A 19,854-nucleotide genomic window follows, 5' to 3' on the forward strand; every position below is an offset into this window, starting at 1 on the left:
CTTATAAGCACTAAGTGGTTGCTGTTGGTGGAGAGAGGTGGTTTTCTGGGTGGCAAATGAGTGTTTTTGCCATGCTTGTGTGTGTGCAACATGTGGGGCTGCTGGCACCCGTTGGCTGGACAAAGCTTCCAGCCCTGGATATATAGCCTTGCCAAAAATCAGAAGAAGGGAAAAAGGAGCAGGAGGGGAGCTGCAAAGAGCCTGATTGCTGTGGGTGACTGGGAGCTGGGGTTTGCATCCCAGCGGGATGCTCTGGTCTCCTCACACAAGCTGAGCAGCGCTGGTCCAGCACACGTCAGGGCTGCAGGACGGATGCACTGGGGAGTCCTCTTTGGTGCTACAGCTCCACCTCTCCCTTACAAAGTCTGTTGTCCCAGCACAGGAAAGCCATTGAAGTTCATACCCCTTAGACCGCAGGAAAGCTCTGGGGGATCCTTCCAACCTGAGGTGGATCATCCCAACCCTGGGGACACCTGACGGTGCTCCTGTACCACTCAAGGCATCCTCCTGGGACAGGTTGTGGGGACAAGCAGAAGCTCTGATGGATCAGCAAACCTCCCTGCCTGCCTGATCTCTAACGGGGAGCTGGGCAGGCATCTGAGCATATCAGGCAGCCAGTTCAGGATGCGTGGTGTTACATGGGATGTGTAGGAGGCCCTGTTGTTGCCTTCCTGGGAAGTATTCAGAGCATCAGTGCCACTCCAGCAAAGTTGATCTAAGCTATGGTGCAAAGTAGCCTCCACAAGTGCGGGTTCTAGATACAAAGAGAAAAGGCTCAATATGCTGTAAATCACCCCCAAAAAGTGCAAATGGTCTGCCTTTTGGCACATACTTTGCTCAGTCCCTCCTACCTCACCTCACAGTGAGGTGAGATCCTCGCAGAGCAGCGGGGCTCACCTTTGGCTGCCTGAAGGACCCCGCACTACGTGCTCCTGTGTGCCTGCACCTTTGAAAACACAGCCCTAGCTCCTTCCTCAGCCTTATCTCCACGCACCAAGAATGCAAACACCAGAGCTGGTGGAGAGCAAGCCATGAGACTACTCCAAGCCCTGGCAGGGCAGAAGAAAGTGGAGAGGCAGTACAGCTCCTCTGGCACAGGCAAAGGACTCTCCACCAGCTGTGTATACCTTCCAGTGTGGTTCAGCTTGGCTTTGCTTCCCAACAGACTGCACGCTTTGCCTGCTTTTTGCAGCCAAGAGGTGAGTTTTGCTTTATCTCTATAAACATGTCAGGCTGTAGAATCAGAAAGCAGGTGAGAAGCGGTGCAGTAAGAAGCCCCTTCGCTGGCATGTGTTGCTGGAGGTTGGAAAGGCTGCATTAATTACAGTCTGCAATGAATACGATATATTCTTCTACAGGTTTTCCGTTTGAAAGAGGTTTCCAAATGTGCCTGATGTTAAATCTGGAAGGAAGTTGGCTTTGAAGTGCATACACGTGCGCTAATTTGATTGTAGCTGTAATTTATTCAAGCAGATTCTGTGAAGACATAGAAGTAAGCCTGTGTAGGTTCAAGCGATGCCATGTGTGTTACAAATGGGGACTGCCTTGGGGTTATTCCCTGCCAGGAGAAACGCGGACAGTCACCCAGTTGGATGGGTGCAGACCCAAATGCAAAACCCACTGGTTCTCAGAGGAAAGCCATGGTTTTGGGGATAGACAAGAGCATGGGAGTCTCTCTTGAATCTCGTGGGATGCCCAGGATCCGTGGGGATAAGGATTTGGTGACAGCGGAGTTTGGCATTGCCAGAGGACTGTGATATGTGTATTATTTACCTGTGGTACATAAACTGTAATTCATAATGCAGGTGACTCGCTTCAGATAGTCTAAAACTCAAACCCAATCTGAACTAAAGGGCTCTGCAAACTGAAAACTGCAGGTGCTGTTATTTTTTTATTTAAAAAAATCCTTTTGGCAAACGGGGAGAAGACTCAGTCCCTGTGCAAGCTGAGCCCGTGTTCCGAGTCCCTGTGGGGCCGGCTGTGCCCCGTGGGCTGCCCTGGGAGGGGATCCCTCTGGCCAGGCTGCCACTGCAGGGACCCCAGCATTTGCCATGGGGTCAGGCTGTGATGTGCAGGGGGTGTGCACGGCTGCGAGCCCCCCGGCGGGTTGATTTACTCACTCCCTTTGGCAGCATTTACTGAAAAATCCAGCTGTACCTTCCCACCGCACATCTCACGGACACCTCGGAGGAATTATCACATATTCGTAGTAATCTCTCTTGTAGTCTCCCACCTGTTTTCATCCTGTACTTGAAATACTGAAATTGCCCCAAGAAAAGAAATATCTTTACAAGATGGGCCATCAAGCCAGCATGCTGTCTGCTGCATCCAGAAAAGCAACCCACTCAGCAGGGTAATCTATTCAATGGCTGGGATTTATTTTTAACATTCAGTTCTGCAGTCCTTTTAACTTGAGCAGGGAAGTGAACATTTTGATAACAGCAGCCTCCAGGTCAAATGTGATGAGAATTCATAACTCGCCACATAGGGGTTTTGGAAAACCAACCAAGCAAAACAATTTCCCAGAATGAGACGATGAAGATTCACGTTTCTTTCCACAATGTCGTACACAGAGCCAGTATCTGTTGGAGTGTCTACTTATTCTCTCCCCGCAATTTGCAAATAAAATGCCTCCTGGACTATTTTAAATTTGAACGGCTATTGCGAGCACAGCTTTGCTAGGCTGCTCGTAAAGACCTGAGACATTGGATCTTCAGGCCATCAAAGAAGAAGTATTAATCTGGTAATGGGGATGTTCTGATGGTCCCATTTCTAATCAAAGCAAAGCCTGGGTTTTCTGCTTCAAGCCAACATTGCCAAGAGTGGCATCCAGATTTAAAAATCACAAGGAATAGAAGGAGGGAGCTCCAGTCCCTGGACTGCAGTGGAGCAGCACAGAAACAGCAGCAGGCACAGTTTAGGTCAGAGCTGGGGATGGGAAAAAAATATAAGCCTGAAAATCTGGCCAAGCTGAGATTGGTGAGGGAGCTGCTAGGAGGCAACTTTTTCATACTGTTTTATTTTCAAATGGCTGGAGTAAGTCAGAAGCATGTGTCTGAGGAAGAGGCAGGAGGGGAACATGGGAGGAAATTTTGTAGTTCAAGTAATGTGTTTTATTTTAATCTTACTTCCACTGGTGTTTCCCAAGTTCTCTCGTGCTGGGCTCAGCAGCGGGCATTCATGCTGCACCTGGATGTCGCTGGGGCTGCGGCACTCTGTAACACAGTCTGCTTTATCTGCAGGCTTGGGAACAAGTCATTTCCAAACCGCCTGTATTTGCTCTCCATTCCCTGTCTTCCATCCAGATTTGATATCTGCAGGGAGGCCCTGGGTGTGGGGTGCTGCCTCTCACAGCAGGGGCTCCTCTGCAGAGTGCTGGGGCAATGAGAGAAAGTGGGAAAACGAAGGGGGAAAAAAATAATAATAAAAAAGCAGCATTCCCTCCTCTGCAGGCTGCAAACCTGCTGGCTTTGTCTGGCAGATCGTACCCACAGCCACGTTGGTGCCTGGTGGCTATAGCATTGTCACCCACTTCACCCCTGGCATCTTCTCCCATGCTGTCGTGGGAACCCAGGGTGTAATGAGAAAACCTGTGCAGTGGCAATGAAAAACAGCAAAATTTGCTATGCGGCATGGAAAGCTGTACTGATGGGAACAGTAATTGCTTTAATATTTAATTCTATGAGATCTAGCTCTGAGAAATGGATCAGGAGCTGCCACAGCTTCAAGAGCACACTCAGCACTTGCAGGGGAATTTCCGCAGGGTTTGCTATGCTACGGACTTATCTATATTCTGGTTGGGTGACATGGTAAAGCATCTCATTAATTAACCGAGCACACAGAGCCATATTTCCTCCCATTCCCTTTAATTAATCAGGCTTTAAACACTTCCAGGGGTTGCTTGGACATTGGGTTGTCATTCAAAGTGTCTCCCCTCTGTTGGACCCTGGCTTGTGGTCTCTGCAGAGCAAATGTGGGCTGTTCAGGTGCAACCAGGTGGCATTCAGGAGAGAATTTCCTTGCGTCATGAGCCTGTCAAACAGTGCAATGCAGATAAGATTCAATTCTGCCTCTCACCGGCAGGAACTCCCTAGTGCTGTACGGGCTCATGTCGTGGCGAGACCAGGAATAAGGAGCTGGGCCAGGCTGATGTAGGCGTGGGTCTCACCTAAAACCTGTCCCTTTTTTGTCCTTTTAGGTGGGTCTCATTGACCCCAAACCATTTCTGGGACTGAGATTCAGCCTGCAGCAGAGCCAGTTTTCCTCTGCGCATCGGTCTCCTGCCTTCAGAAATCCCTTTTGCATGCTCCAAACAGTTTGTGTGTCTTCACCAGGGAGCTGGGCTTTAAGGAAGCCTGATTGCCACCATGATGGCAAACAAACAAGCTGGAAATGTGGATTTGTCAGAACTATAATCCAGGTAGGTCCTAGTTCTTCGCTTGTGCAAAACCTTCCATTTTCTGTCCTTACATCTGTCTCTCTTGGGTCTTTCTGCAGCCCCCTTCCCTGCAGGACCCAAGTCCCTCACAGCCTTTGAGGCTGAAGTGTGAGCAGAAGGGGCGAACTGGGAAAAAGACTTTGGTGCCTACATGCTAATGTTTTGGCTTTGGCTGACACATGCCAAACTGTAATCATGACCTTCCCCTCGCTGGCACTCACAGCCCCCTTGGCCATCTAATTCCTCTGGCACATCAGGGTTTGCTCTTCAAATCCCCTGGACACCTCCTGCTTGTGGACAAGGACATGTTGGCACGATGCCGCAGTGCTTGGGAACAGTTTGCTATATCAGCCTGCCCCAGGGATGGGCTTGGGGTTCCTTGCCTTGGCATGGGATGAGGTGATCCTTCTCGCCTTGCTCTCCTTGCTCTCTCCCTTGGTCCTTCCCTCTCTGCCAACCCAATGACTGCGTAGCTGTGCCATGAGACATAGCCGCATGTACCTTCTCCAAGACCTCTCCTGGTCCCCCACGCCTGGCTGGTGGGACCCCAGCACTTCATGCCCCAGGGCAGAGCCCTCTGCACCATGAGACATCTCGCCAGGCTTGTTCTGGGGGAAAGGCATGAGCTTCACCAAACTGCCTTTATGCTACGCTGTCCAAAGCCATGTCCTACTATTCCCCGGTCCTGCTAAGTAATAACACTGGCATATATTTTTGCTGTTCTTTGTCTCTCCTTAGCATCCATGTCTGAGGCATGACCCCAAAGGCCCAGGGAAAGCAAGAATGTTGAAGAAAATCCAGATATGCCTCTGCTTCTTCTTTGTCTCAGGCATTTTGTACGAGATCTCCCTGCTGTCCGGCTGCTTCTTCTCCTATATGCCTATGTCCAAGCACTTCCTGACACCTGAGCAGGTCTTGAACCTTGGCAAAAGCATCATCTTTCTGGAGACGACAGAGCGCCTGGAGCCACCTCCACTGGTGTCCTGCTCTGTGGAGTCTGCTGCCAGGATTTACCAGGACCGGCCCATCATCCTCTTCATGAAGGGACTTATGAACAACACTGCGTTGGACTTGAACTCCAGCTATGCAGCCTTCTCGCTTTTGTCTTCTATGAAAAATGTCTTCATTTTTCCTCTCCAGATGGAAACTGTCTTCCAGGGGACCCCTCTGCTCCAGTGGTACAACCAGGTGAGCGTTATAATAAGGGGAAAATAGGGAAATAGGAAAATAATTATATATGGGGGGGAAAAAGGTCTGAAGTAGGCTTAAAATGAATGGAGGAACGCAGGACTGGCTACGTGAAATTAGTAATTTTTATTTTTTTGGTTCAGAATACACTCATTTTTGCCATGTTTTGCAGTGTATTCATCTATCTGTTTATTGAACACATTATCAGCATTTTCCCCCCTATCTGGAGAATCAGATTTTTTGGCAAATGAAACATTGGTAAAAATAGATTGCATACGTGTTTTGATAAAATATTGCTTAATAATCTTTCTCAACAGAAGCTGGCTGAACAAAATGTGCTGCCCAAGTCATCTGAGCGCTTGTTAATGCTGCCACACACCATCAGAGCCCGCAGTAGATAAGATGCGGGAGAGATTTCAGTTTTTGTAATAGCAATATGCAAAACCAAGGTGGGATCTTGTGAGCTCCACCCTGGAAATAAGTTCCTGGCAAACTGCTTGCAAGTAGCTTTTGTCAAATTTGTTTGGCTCCATCTCTGTGCAGGGCAGGCATATTCCCTCTAAGCTCTTCCTTCTCCTGAGGAAAAAATGACTCCAAATACCAACAATGCCAATGAAAACCCTCCAGCCTCTTTCAAAGGGCTGGGAGTGATCAGGGAGCGTGTTAAGTGGGTTGTGTCTCACTGAAATAGCAGGCAATGATTCATGGTATCATTGATTTAACATTGTAGGTTCCATCAAACACCCGTGAAATGTTCCTGCATTCATTTATACTAACAAAGCATTGCTCTGCACTGCCCCCTTATCTTACTCCAGTAAAATTCAATAGCTGGGGGAAGAAAAGGCAGTCATTTACAGTGACGTTTGCAGGTGTGCAGGTGCAGTTTTATGGTGCCATTTGCATCCAATGGAAGGATATGATCTGTTCAAGGATATGATCTGTTCTCCGCCAGCGGCATCAGTCTTGCCTTTCCAACTCTGCAGGTAGTCCCGGAGCAGGAGAAGAACTGGGTCCACGTCAGCTCCGATGCCAGCAGACTGGCGCTCATTTGGAAGTATGGGGGCATCTACATGGACACAGATGTCATCTCCATCAGGCCCATCCCCGAGGAAAGCTTCCTAGCAGCACAGAAGTCGCAGTTCTCCAGCAACGGGATCTTTGGCTTCCCTGCCCACCACAAATTTATTTGGGACTGCATGGAGAACTTTGTTCTCAAGTACAATGGGAACATCTGGGGGAACCAGGGGCCCTTTTTAATGACAAGGATGCTCAAAGCCATCTGCAATCTCACGGATTTCAAAGGCACCGAGGACCACAGCTGCCAGAACATCTCCTTCCTCAACCCCCAGCGTTTCTACCCCATACCGTACCCAGCCTGGGGCCGGTACTACAAGGTGTGGGACAAAAGCCCCAATTTCAACCACTCCTACGCGCTGCACTTGTGGAACTTCATGAACCACAACCGGAAAGCCGTGGTTGCGGGCAGCAACACGCTGGCTGAAAAACTGTACAAAGCTTACTGCCCCACCACGTATGAGGACCTGATCCAAAACGCGGAGCTAAGGGATTTCACACGCTCTGAGAACGCTGTGTGACATGGTGTAAGGAGGAGGGGGGTGATCCTTCCAGCCCTCCCTGTCCTGGGGCCAAAACACAGTCACCACTGGTGTCAGTAGCTGGCTTTGTAGGAGAAAGACAGACCTTTTCATAACCACCATCCCTACTCCTTTGGGATGCTAAGGGGCATGTGCAGAATGGTGGTGGGTATCCATTGGACGTAGCCTCCAGTGACACTAAGGACACCTTTGCCTCAGTTCTGTTTCCTTACAGGTGCTCATGAACCAACCCTTCCTGAATCAAACGGACTTACAGGCCTTACTAGTGAACTTTTCCAAGGGAAAAGTTCCTAAAGAGATGCATGGCCTCCTGGGAAGAATTTCATCTCTGCACCTCTTGGCACCATAGGCAGCTACCCATGTCAGGAAAGTCGCAAACACAACAGACTTTGGACTGGGCTGAAGCCTCTGAGGCAAATGTAATGCAAATGTATAGCAGAGGATGGATGACAGTAGTTGCTAATGCAGAGAAGCCCAAACCACTGTCTTTTCATTAATCTGTGTTTTTCTCACATGAACTTTACACCCTACGTTTTTGAGAGGGACCTTACCAGTGCAAGTGAAAATAAAATGGTTAACAAACCACCACTCCTCTGAGCTTGCTTTCCCCTGCATGCCCCTGGAAAATTAGTCCCAATTTTCAAATGTTTGTGCTCCTGCACTTTTACTTTGGCTCCTTCCAGGAAGGGGCTGCACTGCCCCATTCTCTGAGATCAGTTCTGACTGCAAAGAGTCACATCTCCCCCTGGAAAGGAGATGCTGAGGCACCAAGAAAGGATACGGATGGCCCTCCAGGGCTCCCAAATCCCTTTGAAATAAATGGAGTTCAACTACCCTGGAAATTAGGTGCAGCGGCTCTGGCCACCCTTGTCCAGCTGTGCGAAAATCCCCATTTAACTCCAACAGGGCACCCATCCAAAAAAGACTTTTTTTTCTGCCAGACAGCAATGCATCCCCTTGCATTTACTTTTTTCCCAGGATAATGCCAGTCTACCCAACCCCCTGAAAAGAAGCCCAGCTTGCAAATCTCTTCTGAGTCTGTCTGAACAGCTGTTTTTAACTTGGGAGCAGAAAGGCGGGGGTGGATCGGTCGCTCGTCATCACATGTTTGCCATATGCACAACGCTATCTTCTGTAAACACAGCAGCTAATGAGCATGCTGCCATCAGCGGCCCAGTTTCTGCAGCTAGAAATTGCAGCAGGATTAATCAGGAGAAGAAAGCCCTCTGCACACCGTGTTCATGTGCGCTTTGTGCTGTGTTTGGACACTGGGCTTGAGTTTCCTTCCAGCCCTGTGTTCCCCGGCCCCGGCAGTAACTGCTAAAGTCAGTCGAGCTGTACCGGTTTAAGGGCAGGCAGTGCCAAGCTGAGCGCTGCGGGTTGCCAGAGCAGGAACGTGGCATGGGGGAATATTTGCCATTCCCTTTCCCAGGGTGAAGCTCTCATGGCCCATGAGTTTCATGCCCCGGTGCCATCCACACTGGTTTAGTTTTGCTCCCTGCTCTGTTACAGAGGTTTTGCCTGCCTATGGCATCAGGACCTGCTTTTTCTCCATAACTTTGACTTTTCTGGGCTGAGCGGATGCAGGGGAGGAGTGTAGGGTTACAGCCCAGAAAGTCCTCCCTGTTTCCCACACGGCTTCGGACCGCCTCTGGCTGCTTCCCAGCCACCTCTCACCACCCATGTTCATCGCTCCACTCCTGTCCTCATCCCCCCTTCTTCAGTTGATCTGTCTGTGGCAACAAGTGAGTACTTGCTTTTTTCTGCCCCGTGGCTCGACTCTCCAGGCTCCCCTCTCTGGGCAATGGCTGTGTCCATTAAAGGGAGGGATGGGGCTAAAGGGAGGGACGGGGCTGGGAGACAGGCAGAAACTTGACCCACTTCAGCTCCCTTTGCAGATGAGCTCAGGCAAGAAACATTTCTGAGGCTCTGCTGTGTTACATAGTGGCTCCTCTGCAGCTGAGGTCCAACGCCATCTCCCTTCTTTCTCCTGCCTGTTGTTTACTGTCAGGACTTTTAGCAAAGCAGGGATGATGGCAGCAAGCACAGTTGACCTCACCAAGAGTCCTGCATGGGGGCTTTCTCCTGCAGCCGGCTGAGCGAGCCGCTGCTGCTTGGCATGAGTCCCAGGAGATCACATTTTGGTGAGGAGAAGCTGAGAAAGGAAGGGATGGCTGCTTTTGGGAAGGGTCCGGAGGAGGTGGGGCAGCTGTTCGAGCACGTCATGAGCAGAGTCTGGGTCTTCTGACACCTCTCTGCTTCATGGTAAGGCGTCTCCCAAAGTTTGCAGGCTCCCAGATTGGCAGGGGAGCAGAGGGATGCTGGCACCTGCGGCACCCTTAGACTTTGCAGGGAGCGAAGAAGCCCTTGAAGAGTTCAGGAAGGTGAGGAGGGTCCCAGGGTGGCAGTGGGGAAGGGTGGAGGAGAAGGAAACAAGGAGAAATTTCTCTGCCAAAGGCTGAGGGTTGCAGAGAAGAGGACCATGCAACAGCCTGGCCCAGCAGCCGTGAGCAGGGACAGCAAACACGCTGTCTGCCAGCCTGGAAAATGAAAGTCCATCACACTTTCTGAGACCCAGCTCTACCAGCACTTCGGTGGAGCTAGTTTTCGCACAGTGGAGTGGAAATGGTGCAAGTGACCACCTTCAGCTCTAAGCTCTGCTGTGTGGTACTAGCTGCTACCTCTGTGATGGACCTGCACCCTTGAGACCGATGTCTTCATCACCCAGTGGGCAAAATTTCAGTTCTAGTGAAGGAATTACCAACATTTCCCTTGTGGGTGATGAAGACAGCTTTTGCCAGCAGCTCCATCGCATCAGCTGATGTTGCATTACATTGCAGTGTGGAAGTCGAAATACTTTTACTGCTTTACACCAGCTGAGGACCTGTCCTAGACAAATGCGAATAAGAACTGAAGAGAAGAAATAAATCTTCAGAGCTGGGTTCCCAGGTTGCCTAATGCAGTGGTTTTACTGTACCAACATCACGCTGAAACCATGGTTGCACTGTCTGAAACCTTATATATATCATTTTGTATGAAAAGGAGGGGAAAACCCAGCAGGCTTCAGCAGCCACAGGCATGCCTGAAGCAGGCGATGGCGTGATCACAGCCAATGCATGCGGGTTGGCATTGACGGCCAGGTGAAACACAGCTGGCTTTGGTGCATGAAGACTTTGTTAATATTAATGAGGTTATGTAACAGCCTACCTCCTGGGGTATGCGGTAGATCATTAGGGGATTTTAATTAGTAGTCCCTGCAAACCTCTCTTCTTCAGGAGTGGTTAATTCATGCAACAAAACCTCACCTGCAGGGACCATGCACCATTACCCAACAGGTCTACATAACATGCAGCTATGAGTCAGGGCTATATTTACACCTGTATATACTTATATGTGTATATATATGTATGCATGTATATATGTGTATACTTCACTTTGCCTGATACAATTAATTGGGTTGTTTGACATTGCAGTGCTGCTAACAGTATATATATCACAGCAATAACAACAGTAATGGTCTTTGCTGGCCATACAAGCCTGGAAAAGGAAAGGGCTTGCTGATCTGGTGTTTTTAAGTAGGCACCAAAAAAGATAAAAAATGAGCAAACCATAGAGGGAAACTATGGTTAACTACAATGTCACACTGATCCACAGCCATTCCCAGAGGCTTTCATGCCTTGTCTGCGGCAGTGTGCGACCTCTTCCTAGGTTAGCTGCAGCCCTGAATCAAGGCTTTCCTGTCTCCTGCCATATTGAGGCAGTAGAATAAGAGAGAGAAGGGTGAGAAAGAAGAGAGGGTCAGGTAAAATTGATGTAGAGCTAAAAAGTGCTTAAAAGAGCCACGCAGGTTGATCCAGACTGGTTCAGCGCAATCGTTGGCCCCTAGTGTTTAGGGAGAGGCCCCTGTGGGAGATGGGACTACAGGCAAAAAGGTATTTAGGTGCCTGATGAGCTGATTAAGCAGACCAGAGAGAGGCAGAAATGTAAAGGGACTTATGCAGGGCAGGTATTAGGAGGGGAGGAGCAGATCCTCTGTCTCCGAGATCAAGAGGGGACTTTGCAGAGTTTGCAAGGGGTCTGCATGCTGCTAAGCTGGACTGAGAGCAAACAAGCCTTGCAAGGATACAAGAAGCACCGTGCAGATGAAGCAACCCTGGCAGTGAAGGTAGTCGAGACCCTGGGGTAGGGGGTGAAAAAACAGTCCCATAGGATGGAAAATGCTCACGGGCTTGCAGACATCACTGGCTGCGGTATCAGCTTTAACTGGCTCCACCCTGTGCAACCCCAGATAACCCCTGGGAAACCCTGTGATTGCTCCAGCATCAAAAAAAGATGCGAACAGGATCATTTTATCCCAGGACACATGCAGGCAGCACAAAAAGTGCCTCCCCTAGGCCCTCGGTTGGAAAATCCTGCATGCAGGGCTGGCTTAGCCTGGCAGCCCCTTGCCTGTGCTGTGCCCTTGCCCATGCCACCATCACCCTGTGTGCCTGGTGGGGCTGAGCCTTGGAGAAACACAAGTGGGAGCCTTGGAGCCTCCCACTTGCAAACAACTTTTTGGGGACTGAAATTAGGGCAAAAAAGCTGATTTTGGCACTCTTTCTGCTGCAAACAGGCAATGATAACCACTGCCCCCTCTTCCTCTGAGTTAGCAGAGGAGAGCCTAGGAAAGCTCGGCTTCCTTGCACCATGCCCGCAGTTACTCAGCGTCTCCCTGGGTTGCCTGACCCAGTTTGTCATTGTCTGGCAAGCACAAAAGTAGCTTTTGGCTGTTCAGGAGGCACACACGTGTGCAGCGCGGTGGGCTGGCTGGGAGTCATGTTACCACTGTACACAGCCCGCCCAGCAACACACCAACACCGCTCTGGCTGCTCCGCTCCGTGTCCCAGGGTGCTCAGCCTGTGCAGGAACCCCATCCGCATCCAAAAACATGGTAAGTGGCCTTTCAGCAAAGCACTTTTTTTAAAAAATGAAGTATCTTGAAAGTGGCAGGTGGGTGTAGCAGAGGGGAAATTGTAACGTGGGGCAGCAGCAAATCCCTAGCTAGAGACTAAGAACAATATAGGTCTATTTCACAGATTTAAAACTATGTATTTTAAATACAATTGTTTAATTATTGTTTAGGACACAGCTAGGAAAACAAGCAAACACCACTTCTGGAAATGGTCTGGGTTTAGGTCAGAGCAAGGCACCACAGAAGGCAGCAGTGTTATGATATTAAAGTGTGTCCAGTGTTTACCGTGTATGGTTTGAAAACAGGCTAATTCTGTTTCCCTAAAACAGGTACACTCAGGAGAGTTCATTCAGAACAGGTTATTGTAAAGAGTTGCAATGCAACACTTTTAGAAGTCTCCCTTACCAAAAGTAGATGGTGAACAAACTGGCAGATTTTTTTTTTTGCAGAATTTGGCAAAGCAGTAGATAGGAGTTCTGGATGGGTAGGGAAAAGGAAGGGTTCTTGTTTTCTGCCTTGTAAGATAAGCTCTGACCTGCTCCCCGGTGCCTGCAGCGTGTGCAGGCTGGTGCAGGCTGCAGTGGAGCCAGAGGACGGCTGTGGGGTCAGCCCTAACACATACCTTTTGCATTCCAGCCCTTTTTTGCAGACATTTACCACCCACTGCACCAGCCTGTACCTGGGGCTGCGGGGATGCCAGAGGAATCCCCAGGACCCACCATCCCGGTAGACATCCCCCCCTTCTACTTCCAGCCCCGCCAGGTTGGTGTGGACTGGCATCGCTTCAGTGCCATCGATGTGGAGCGGGTGGCCCAGGAGGTGGACGTGGCCGTGCTCCAGGAGCACATTGCCGGCGTGACCTTCTGCAACCTGGATGGGGAGCGGTGCCCCCACTGTGGGCAGCCAGCAGATCCCGTCCTGCTGAAGGTGCTCAGGATGGCCCAGCTAAGCATTGAGTACCTGCTGCATTGCCAGGAGCGCCTGGGGACCAGCCTGGCCATGCACGCACAGCGCCTGCAAGCTGCCCACGCCAAGCTGGCTTGCACCCAGCAGCAGGCAGCAGAGCAGGCGGCGCAGCTCCGGGGGGCAAAGGAGGAGAGCAGGAGGTGGAAGAAGCTGATTGCCACACAGCAGCTCCTCCTGCAAGCTGGCCCCAACATCTACTGCAAGGTGCGTGGTGGAAAGGTGTAAGGGGTGTAAAGCGTGTCCCTGTGCAGGATGCTCTTTGCCGCATCCTGCCTTTGTAGCCCTGCTGCAGTTACACCTTGGCCCCAGAAAAGGGGCTGGCCAGCCCTGCTGCTTTCCCTGGCGCTGGTTCATCACCTTCATGGAGACTGCAAAGTCCTTGCTAGGGAAGCTCCCTTTTTTTGTGCTAACTACAGGTAGTCAGAGCTGCACAGAGTGTGGGAGAGGGGGTCTGTAGAGGGCTGGCTGGGGAGATCTCATGAGATCCCTGTGTCCTGGGGATGTCCCTTCATGCCAGGGAGACTTTAAACAGCCTCCAGACCAGTGAAAGATTTCTGGATGCTCCTGGATTTGGTGGTGATTTTGCTTTTTCCCCCCACCAAGCTTTTCCCGCGCTTTCAGCAGGAAGCCTGCTGGCTGTGCCTATTTGTCTACTACTTCTCCATCACCAAATCGGCCCACTCACTTATTCCTGGAGAATAAAAGCCACTCAAACCAGGTGATTTAGGTTCATACAGCCTAGTCATCCCCACAAGGGCAGCTCTCCCTTCCTCCAGAGCCTGAGCAGGACCCTGTTATAACCAGGACCTCACTGCTGCTTTGGCCACCTTATTGCACTGCTGTTGGGGAAAGCAGCATTTTTTTTTCCCCCCGAGTAGTATCCCTGCACCATCTTGGCTTCTGCCTTCTCCTGACCCCTAAAGGTTTTTTTCTTTGGCTTCAGACGGAAGAAACTCCTAATACCCTCCATCTACGTACCTCCAGCACGACAGCCACATCTCTTGCAGTCTCCCTTTTGCTTTAACCCCCCCCCCCCCCCCCCCCCCCCCCCCCCAGGTTTTTTTCTTTGGCTTCAGACGGAAGAAACTCCTAATACCCTCCATCTACGTACCTCCAGCACGACAGCCACATCTCTTGCAGTCTCCCTTTTGCTTTAAAGCAGCAAAGCTTTGTCTGCCAGGCAGGGGACATGGGGAGTGCCCCTTTCTGCAGATCCCAGTCCCTCTGCTGACTTTTCCCCCCTCTCCAGTGCCACCTCTGCGATAAAGCCTTCATGAACAACTCCTTCCTGCAAGCCCATGTGCAGCGCCGGCACGCAGAGGCCACCAAGATGGGTGAGCACTGGGACAATTTCTCCCTTCACTTTCCCAGGCAGGTTTTCCCCCATTGGATGTGGATGCTGGAAACCAGAAAGTGACCGTAGGAGGTTAAAGACAACTTCTTCTAACTTATTTTTTCTTCTGCATTTCTGTGAATATTTATTGAATGCTTTCTGCTTGCTGCCTTTCCCTCAAGCACAGGTAGGATATGCAGCCAAATATGAGACTGCGTGAGCATTTAAAACTCATCTCTGCACCTCAGTTTCCCTAAGGATCTTCTCCACCCAAAGATTCCACAGGACCGTGGGGATGGAGCTATGTTGGGGAGTTCGGGAGAGTGTTTTGCTAGAGTGGGAGAGGGGTTCACCTTCCCCATGCCCCTTTTTTGGCAAGGAATTGATGCTCCTTTGCAAAATGCTTTGAAAGCTGCAGGTATAACATGCTGTGTGAGAGCCACAGAGCCTTGTTACAGCTTCACGTGCACCCAGCACTTGAACTTGGCAATAAAAAAGCTGCTTTTGCTGTTTGCTGGCAGGTTGAAACCCCAGCCCGGGGCTGATGCAATGCAACGCAACAGGTTGAGCTTTGCTCCAGAGGCACCTTCCCCAGTGCAGCCTTAAATGTCCAAGCAGGGCACTTTGGCTGCTTGGGAGAACAAGCCCAGTGCAAAGCCACGTTGCTCCACAAGCTGCTAATCTCTCCCAAGTTTACAGAATTAAAAAATAAATAAATAAAAATAATCAGAGGCCACATGGCCACATTTGTCATGGTTTTTCCTGCAGCTCAGCTACCTGCTTCTCCACCCTGAAGCCCTGCAGTGGTTTTGCTCAGTACCTTAGTAGGATTCCCCCCCGCCCCCAACCAAAGCAAAATCCCAGTAGGAGCTAGCAGATTGCACCCTTGCTCACAGTGCCTGTGTTTCCCTGAGCTTTGCAGAGAGGCAGAAGATGAAGCAGGTGGAGCAAATGGAGGATGAGGTGGAGGAGTTGAAGGCAAAACTGCGGGAGATGCAGCAGCAGCTGGAAGCAGAGAGGGGAGCGGAGAAGCTGCGCAGGGAGCAGGTATGGAGCAAGAGCACTGCACCTGTTTGGAAAAAATGGGGGTAGGAGAAGTGATGAAACGGTGAAAGCACAGGTGAAAAAGGCGCTGAAAAATATTTTATGTTGGGGCTCATGTTTATTTCTTTGGAAAATTTGCCCCAAAAAATTCCCATGGGAAATGTCATGTGGAAATAAGGACTGTGTAAGTGTACCTGCCCAGGAGGCTGTGCTGCCTCGACCTCCCCATGGTGTGCAAGCAGGCTGTGAGCAGCAACAGGTGTAATGAGAGCATTGGTGCTCATCCCACTGGTGCCAGGGCAGAAGCCCCAGCCTTTGGTGCTTCTGGTCTGCAGCCAAGATGTCTCCTGCCCTGATTTTTCCACTCCCTTTAGGAAACTGAGAGAGCTCGCCATCAAGAAGAGAAGGGCAGGAGAGATTTGGAAAGGTGGAAAGAGGAGGAGAGGATGAAGCTGCATGAAGAGATAGATGGCCTGAGGCATGTTTTCCTTGCAGTGTTCAAGGATGTGGCCAGCAGGAGCAGTGCCATGGAGGGGGTAAGCAAGCACTCCGCATGCTCCTTGAGGCAGGTGAGGGGATGTTCAAGCCTGCTGCTTCACCTGGTCCAGGTGGCATCACAGGTTCACAGCCCAAAGAGGCTTCATTTCTTTGCTCCTGGGGCACACCAGCATTTTGGGGTCGGAAGCAGTGGCTGGCCAAGGTTGGGCTCCCCAGGAGAAAAGTGGAGCCTCCTGTGGGACACACAGCTCCTTCCTCTCCCCACTCCAGAAACTGCAGGAGCTTCAGGCCAGAGAGGCAGCGGAGTCCAACCTGGGGACCCTGCAGGACGATGACACCGAGAGGCCATGGTGGCAGGCACCAAGCTGGGCAGAGCTGCGAGGCGAGCAGGAGAGGATGGCAGTGCAGGTGGGCAATGCGGTACCTGTGTCCTTACCCTTACTGCACATCCCAGGAGGTGCGTTTGGATGGAGATGGACCCACATCCATGCACCAATGTGTGCATCTGCTTTGTGGGCGTCTGATCTCAGCTCAGGTTCAGGTAGCAATGGGCTCCTGCTGGTGTAGAGCACTGACAGTCCGAGTCCAGAGATGGGACCTGGAGGGTGCAGGGGGCATGTCACAGTCCCTGTGGTCAGCCTGCTTACTGCAGGGAAACCCATCTTCACTGGAGCACTGCAGAAGCTCACCATATGGAAAAGCACTTAAATAAACAAAAGAAATTTATTTACCCATGCATCAACTGCCTTCTCAATGTCTAAAAACATGTGAAGAATGCTTTACCGTGCATGGTAAAGCACTCTTACTCTGAGCATGGAGTGAGTTGGGAACGGCACTGCCGTTACAGTGCCAACCATCCTTCGGGGACCCAAAGGGAAGCTGAATTTTCTCTGAGCATGGATGTGATCGGGTGCCCATGCCCACAAGAAGCCCCCAACCTGCAACCCAAGGAGGGAAGTGCCTGTGTGTTTAATTTGGCAGAGGGCAGAGCAGAGGCAGGTGCTGGAGGACCTACAGAGGGAGAACTGGGCACAGAAGGTCCAGGTGGGTGCCATATGTCCTTGGCAGCTCCCAGGCACCTCGCTCAGAAAAGGCCTTGTTTTCTTTATGGTTCAAAGCCCAGAGATGTTAGGTCTCTTTCAGGAGAACCGGGGATGCCCTCTCTGCAGATCAGCCCAGCAAGTGGTAGGTGGAAAGAGCAGGGCTACACACTTTAAATGAGCCTTGGCTGGACTTCAAAGCCCAGGGCAACAGAGTATAGTTATTATGTTATCAAGGGGAAAGAATAAAGGAAATGCAGCAACCAAAGCTGTATCCTGTCACAGCCGATGAGAAGACACGAGCTTGCCACCAGCAGACTTTGAAGCTGGCCATATATCTTCTGCAGGGCCAGATCTGCCCTTTGGAGGACATCTCAATAATGAATAAAAATCCAGAGAACTGCCCTTGCTTTCTGGGGAAGGGAAGAGATGGCTCCAGACCCATTTTTTACCATGTTCAAGTCTTCTTGTTCCTTTTTTGCCCCTTTCAATTGAAGAAAGAGAACAAGACGCTCCGTACCGTCTCATCCCAGGACCAGCAGGCTTTTATGGACCGTGTCCATCAGGAGATGGATGCCCTCAGCACCCGTCTCAGGGAGCAGCCCAAGGTCACGAAGTCCCAGGAGAAGGCAGCAAGTGAAATAAAAAAAAAAGGCGGTCTTGGTTCATCAAGAGGGTTTAAGCAGATGTTTAACTCTAAGCAGCCTTAAAATATTTGCTGAGTTAAGACTAAGCCTATTTTAAAGCCCATTCTGTAATGCTTTGCTATATTCGGCTCTTTTTTGCACTCAATAAGCACGAAGCATTGCATGAATATCTTCGGCACGAACCATGCCCACCAGGATGCAGATCACCAGAGCAACACTTTGCATTACAATTTGGATCATCTTTTACTTATCAGATCAATGAATAGCACGTGGGGTATAACAGGATGGTATCTGATGTGCCAGTGATCATATTATGGAAGGGAAAGCCCCTAAGCTGACCCCTTACATGTATGGTCTGCTTAAGGGAAATAGCTCTTGGGGCGTTTATGTGCCCACTTTAGGCTCTTGCTATTTTCTGCTCCTTTTTTGAATGCATTTAATAATAATACTCTGCAGAAAGAGGAAAAATTCCCAAAATTATAGACAAAGAAATGATCTTTCAATGATACCCAGTCTATTTCTTTACAGATCAAGCTATTCTCTGCAAGCAAACCTGAAGGTAATGATTGCATTTTTAAAGTGAATCAATTTGGGTCTAGATAATTTTTTCATAGCTAACAGTCCTTCAGACCACAATATCTTCTCTGTCTCCTTCTACAAAAGCGTGCCATGGAGTCCTCTCCAGGGAGCTGGCTGTATGTCCTCTCACACGAAGCTGTGGAGTGGACACCTTCCAGTCCCTTGACTATATGCTGCAACAGCATAGACCGCAGCTTTGGTCACTGGCACAAAACTAACTTGTCTCTTGGGTGGGTTTTGCATTGTAGCCATACCCCAAAGGAATGAGATTTTAATCAAGCACTCACAGCAAACGGATGACCTTGCCTCCTCCAAAATGATGCCAGTGGTTATTTGCATAAAAATAAGGAGCTGAGGCATGCTGTGGTTTCTTCTTCTTCTGGGTTTTCTATAATCAAGTGCCAGGGAAAGAAAACGGGGACTTCTCAGCTCCCTAATGCCTGTGGTGCAGCCGCAGACCTGGCCAGGTGCTGCTGCTCAGAAAACAAGAAAGGCCATAAGACAGGGATGGCTATTAGCAAATACCCAAGGGGTACTTCGTTGACCCCAGCCCTGAGGGGTAGCAGAGGGCTGTTTGCCTACTGACATCCTCCAGCTGGTGGCCTTGGCAGGTGAGTGCCCCAGGGTTTCCCTCAGGGATGTTCTCCAAGGGCTAGTGCCAGACCTGGGCCAGCCTTGGATCCCCAAAGGGACGGAAAGTCCATACTTTCCGTATAGGAAAAACAGGTGATGATCAGCACTTGCTTCTGCGCTGGGGCCTCGGCTCCTGTTTGACCCTCACAGGCTCCTTTCTTCCCTGCAGTGACCCAGGAGGTGACCAAAGTGGTGCCTGATGAAGAGTCGTCAGGTGGGTACTGGAGCTGGCACATCCCTGTCCCGAGAGCACGAGGATGAAGCTGGCGTTTGGCTTGGGGTGTTGTGCGGTGAGGACGAGGGGGTGCTGGGCAAAGCTGGCGGTGATGAGGTGGTGGGCTGGGGACAGAGGGGATGACCTCGCTGGTCCCCTCTTGGCTGTGCAGAGTACAACAGCACCATGACCAGCCCTGCTGCCAACGCTTCACCCGGGAAAGCTGTCCCAGGCAGTTGCTGGGCTGTGGGTGGGATTTTGGAAAAGCTGTGGGCAGGAATTAATCAAATTAGAGGAGGAAGAATCTTCCCTTCATAGAGGGATGTAGTCTGCTGAGAGCAACCAGTTGCTTGCTCTGGGACTGGTGGGATCCATGTCCCCAAAGAGGAGGAGGGACTCACCGGCCCAGGGCGCAGACCATGTGTCACTGTGCTGGTAGCAGCACCCACCTTTACTCCAGGCAGAAAGAAGGCTGCCCTGGGTGGGAAGCAGAGGCTGCTGGAAGCCCTACGGAGAAACCCAAACCTCCTGAAGCAGTTTCGCCCCATCCTGGAGGAAGTGCTGGAAGAAAAGCTGGAGAGCATGGGGGTCAAGAGGGTAAGTCTGCCCTTTCGGTGCCAGCATTTGCAATGCCAGCTCTGAGCCAGTGCAGGGACACAAAGATTTGGGGGGGGGGGGGGGGGGGGCAGGAGGTACTAAAAAAA

The 19,854-nt window shown here is 50.6% G+C and overlaps 2 protein-coding genes across 2 annotated transcripts in view; both read left to right on the plus strand.

Moving 5' to 3' along the window:
- Positions 1-4,303: 4,303 nt before the first annotated feature.
- On the plus strand, positions 4,304-7,221 carry A4GNT (alpha-1,4-N-acetylglucosaminyltransferase). Its single transcript, XM_009284965.1, has 3 exons — positions 4,304-4,420; positions 5,177-5,626; positions 6,610-7,221. The coding sequence occupies exons 1-3, from the start codon at positions 4,304-4,306 to the stop codon at positions 7,219-7,221; spliced, it is 1,179 nt and encodes a 392-aa protein (XP_009283240.1).
- A 1,699-nt stretch (positions 7,222-8,920) lies between these two features.
- DZIP1L (DAZ interacting zinc finger protein 1 like) overlaps positions 8,921-19,854 on the plus strand; it is a 15,787-nt gene continuing 4,853 nt past the window's right edge. Inside the window, exons 1-9 of the mRNA XM_019473569.1 lie at positions 8,921-8,987; positions 12,833-13,366; positions 14,412-14,500; positions 15,410-15,542; positions 15,914-16,075; positions 16,308-16,445; positions 18,253-18,283; positions 19,106-19,154; positions 19,615-19,747. Of these exons, the coding sequence (XP_019329114.1) occupies positions 8,925-8,987; positions 12,833-13,366; positions 14,412-14,500; positions 15,410-15,542; positions 15,914-16,075; positions 16,308-16,445; positions 18,253-18,283; positions 19,106-19,154; positions 19,615-19,747 (1,332 nt within the window). The 5' untranslated portion in view covers positions 8,921-8,924. The remainder of the gene's footprint in view (positions 8,988-12,832; positions 13,367-14,411; positions 14,501-15,409; positions 15,543-15,913; positions 16,076-16,307; positions 16,446-18,252; positions 18,284-19,105; positions 19,155-19,614; positions 19,748-19,854) is intronic.

Source organism: Aptenodytes forsteri, unplaced genomic scaffold, assembly GCF_000699145.1.
Source record: "Aptenodytes forsteri isolate BGI_AS27 unplaced genomic scaffold, ASM69914v1 Scaffold679, whole genome shotgun sequence".
Taxonomy (NCBI): Eukaryota; Metazoa; Chordata; class Aves; order Sphenisciformes; family Spheniscidae; genus Aptenodytes; species Aptenodytes forsteri.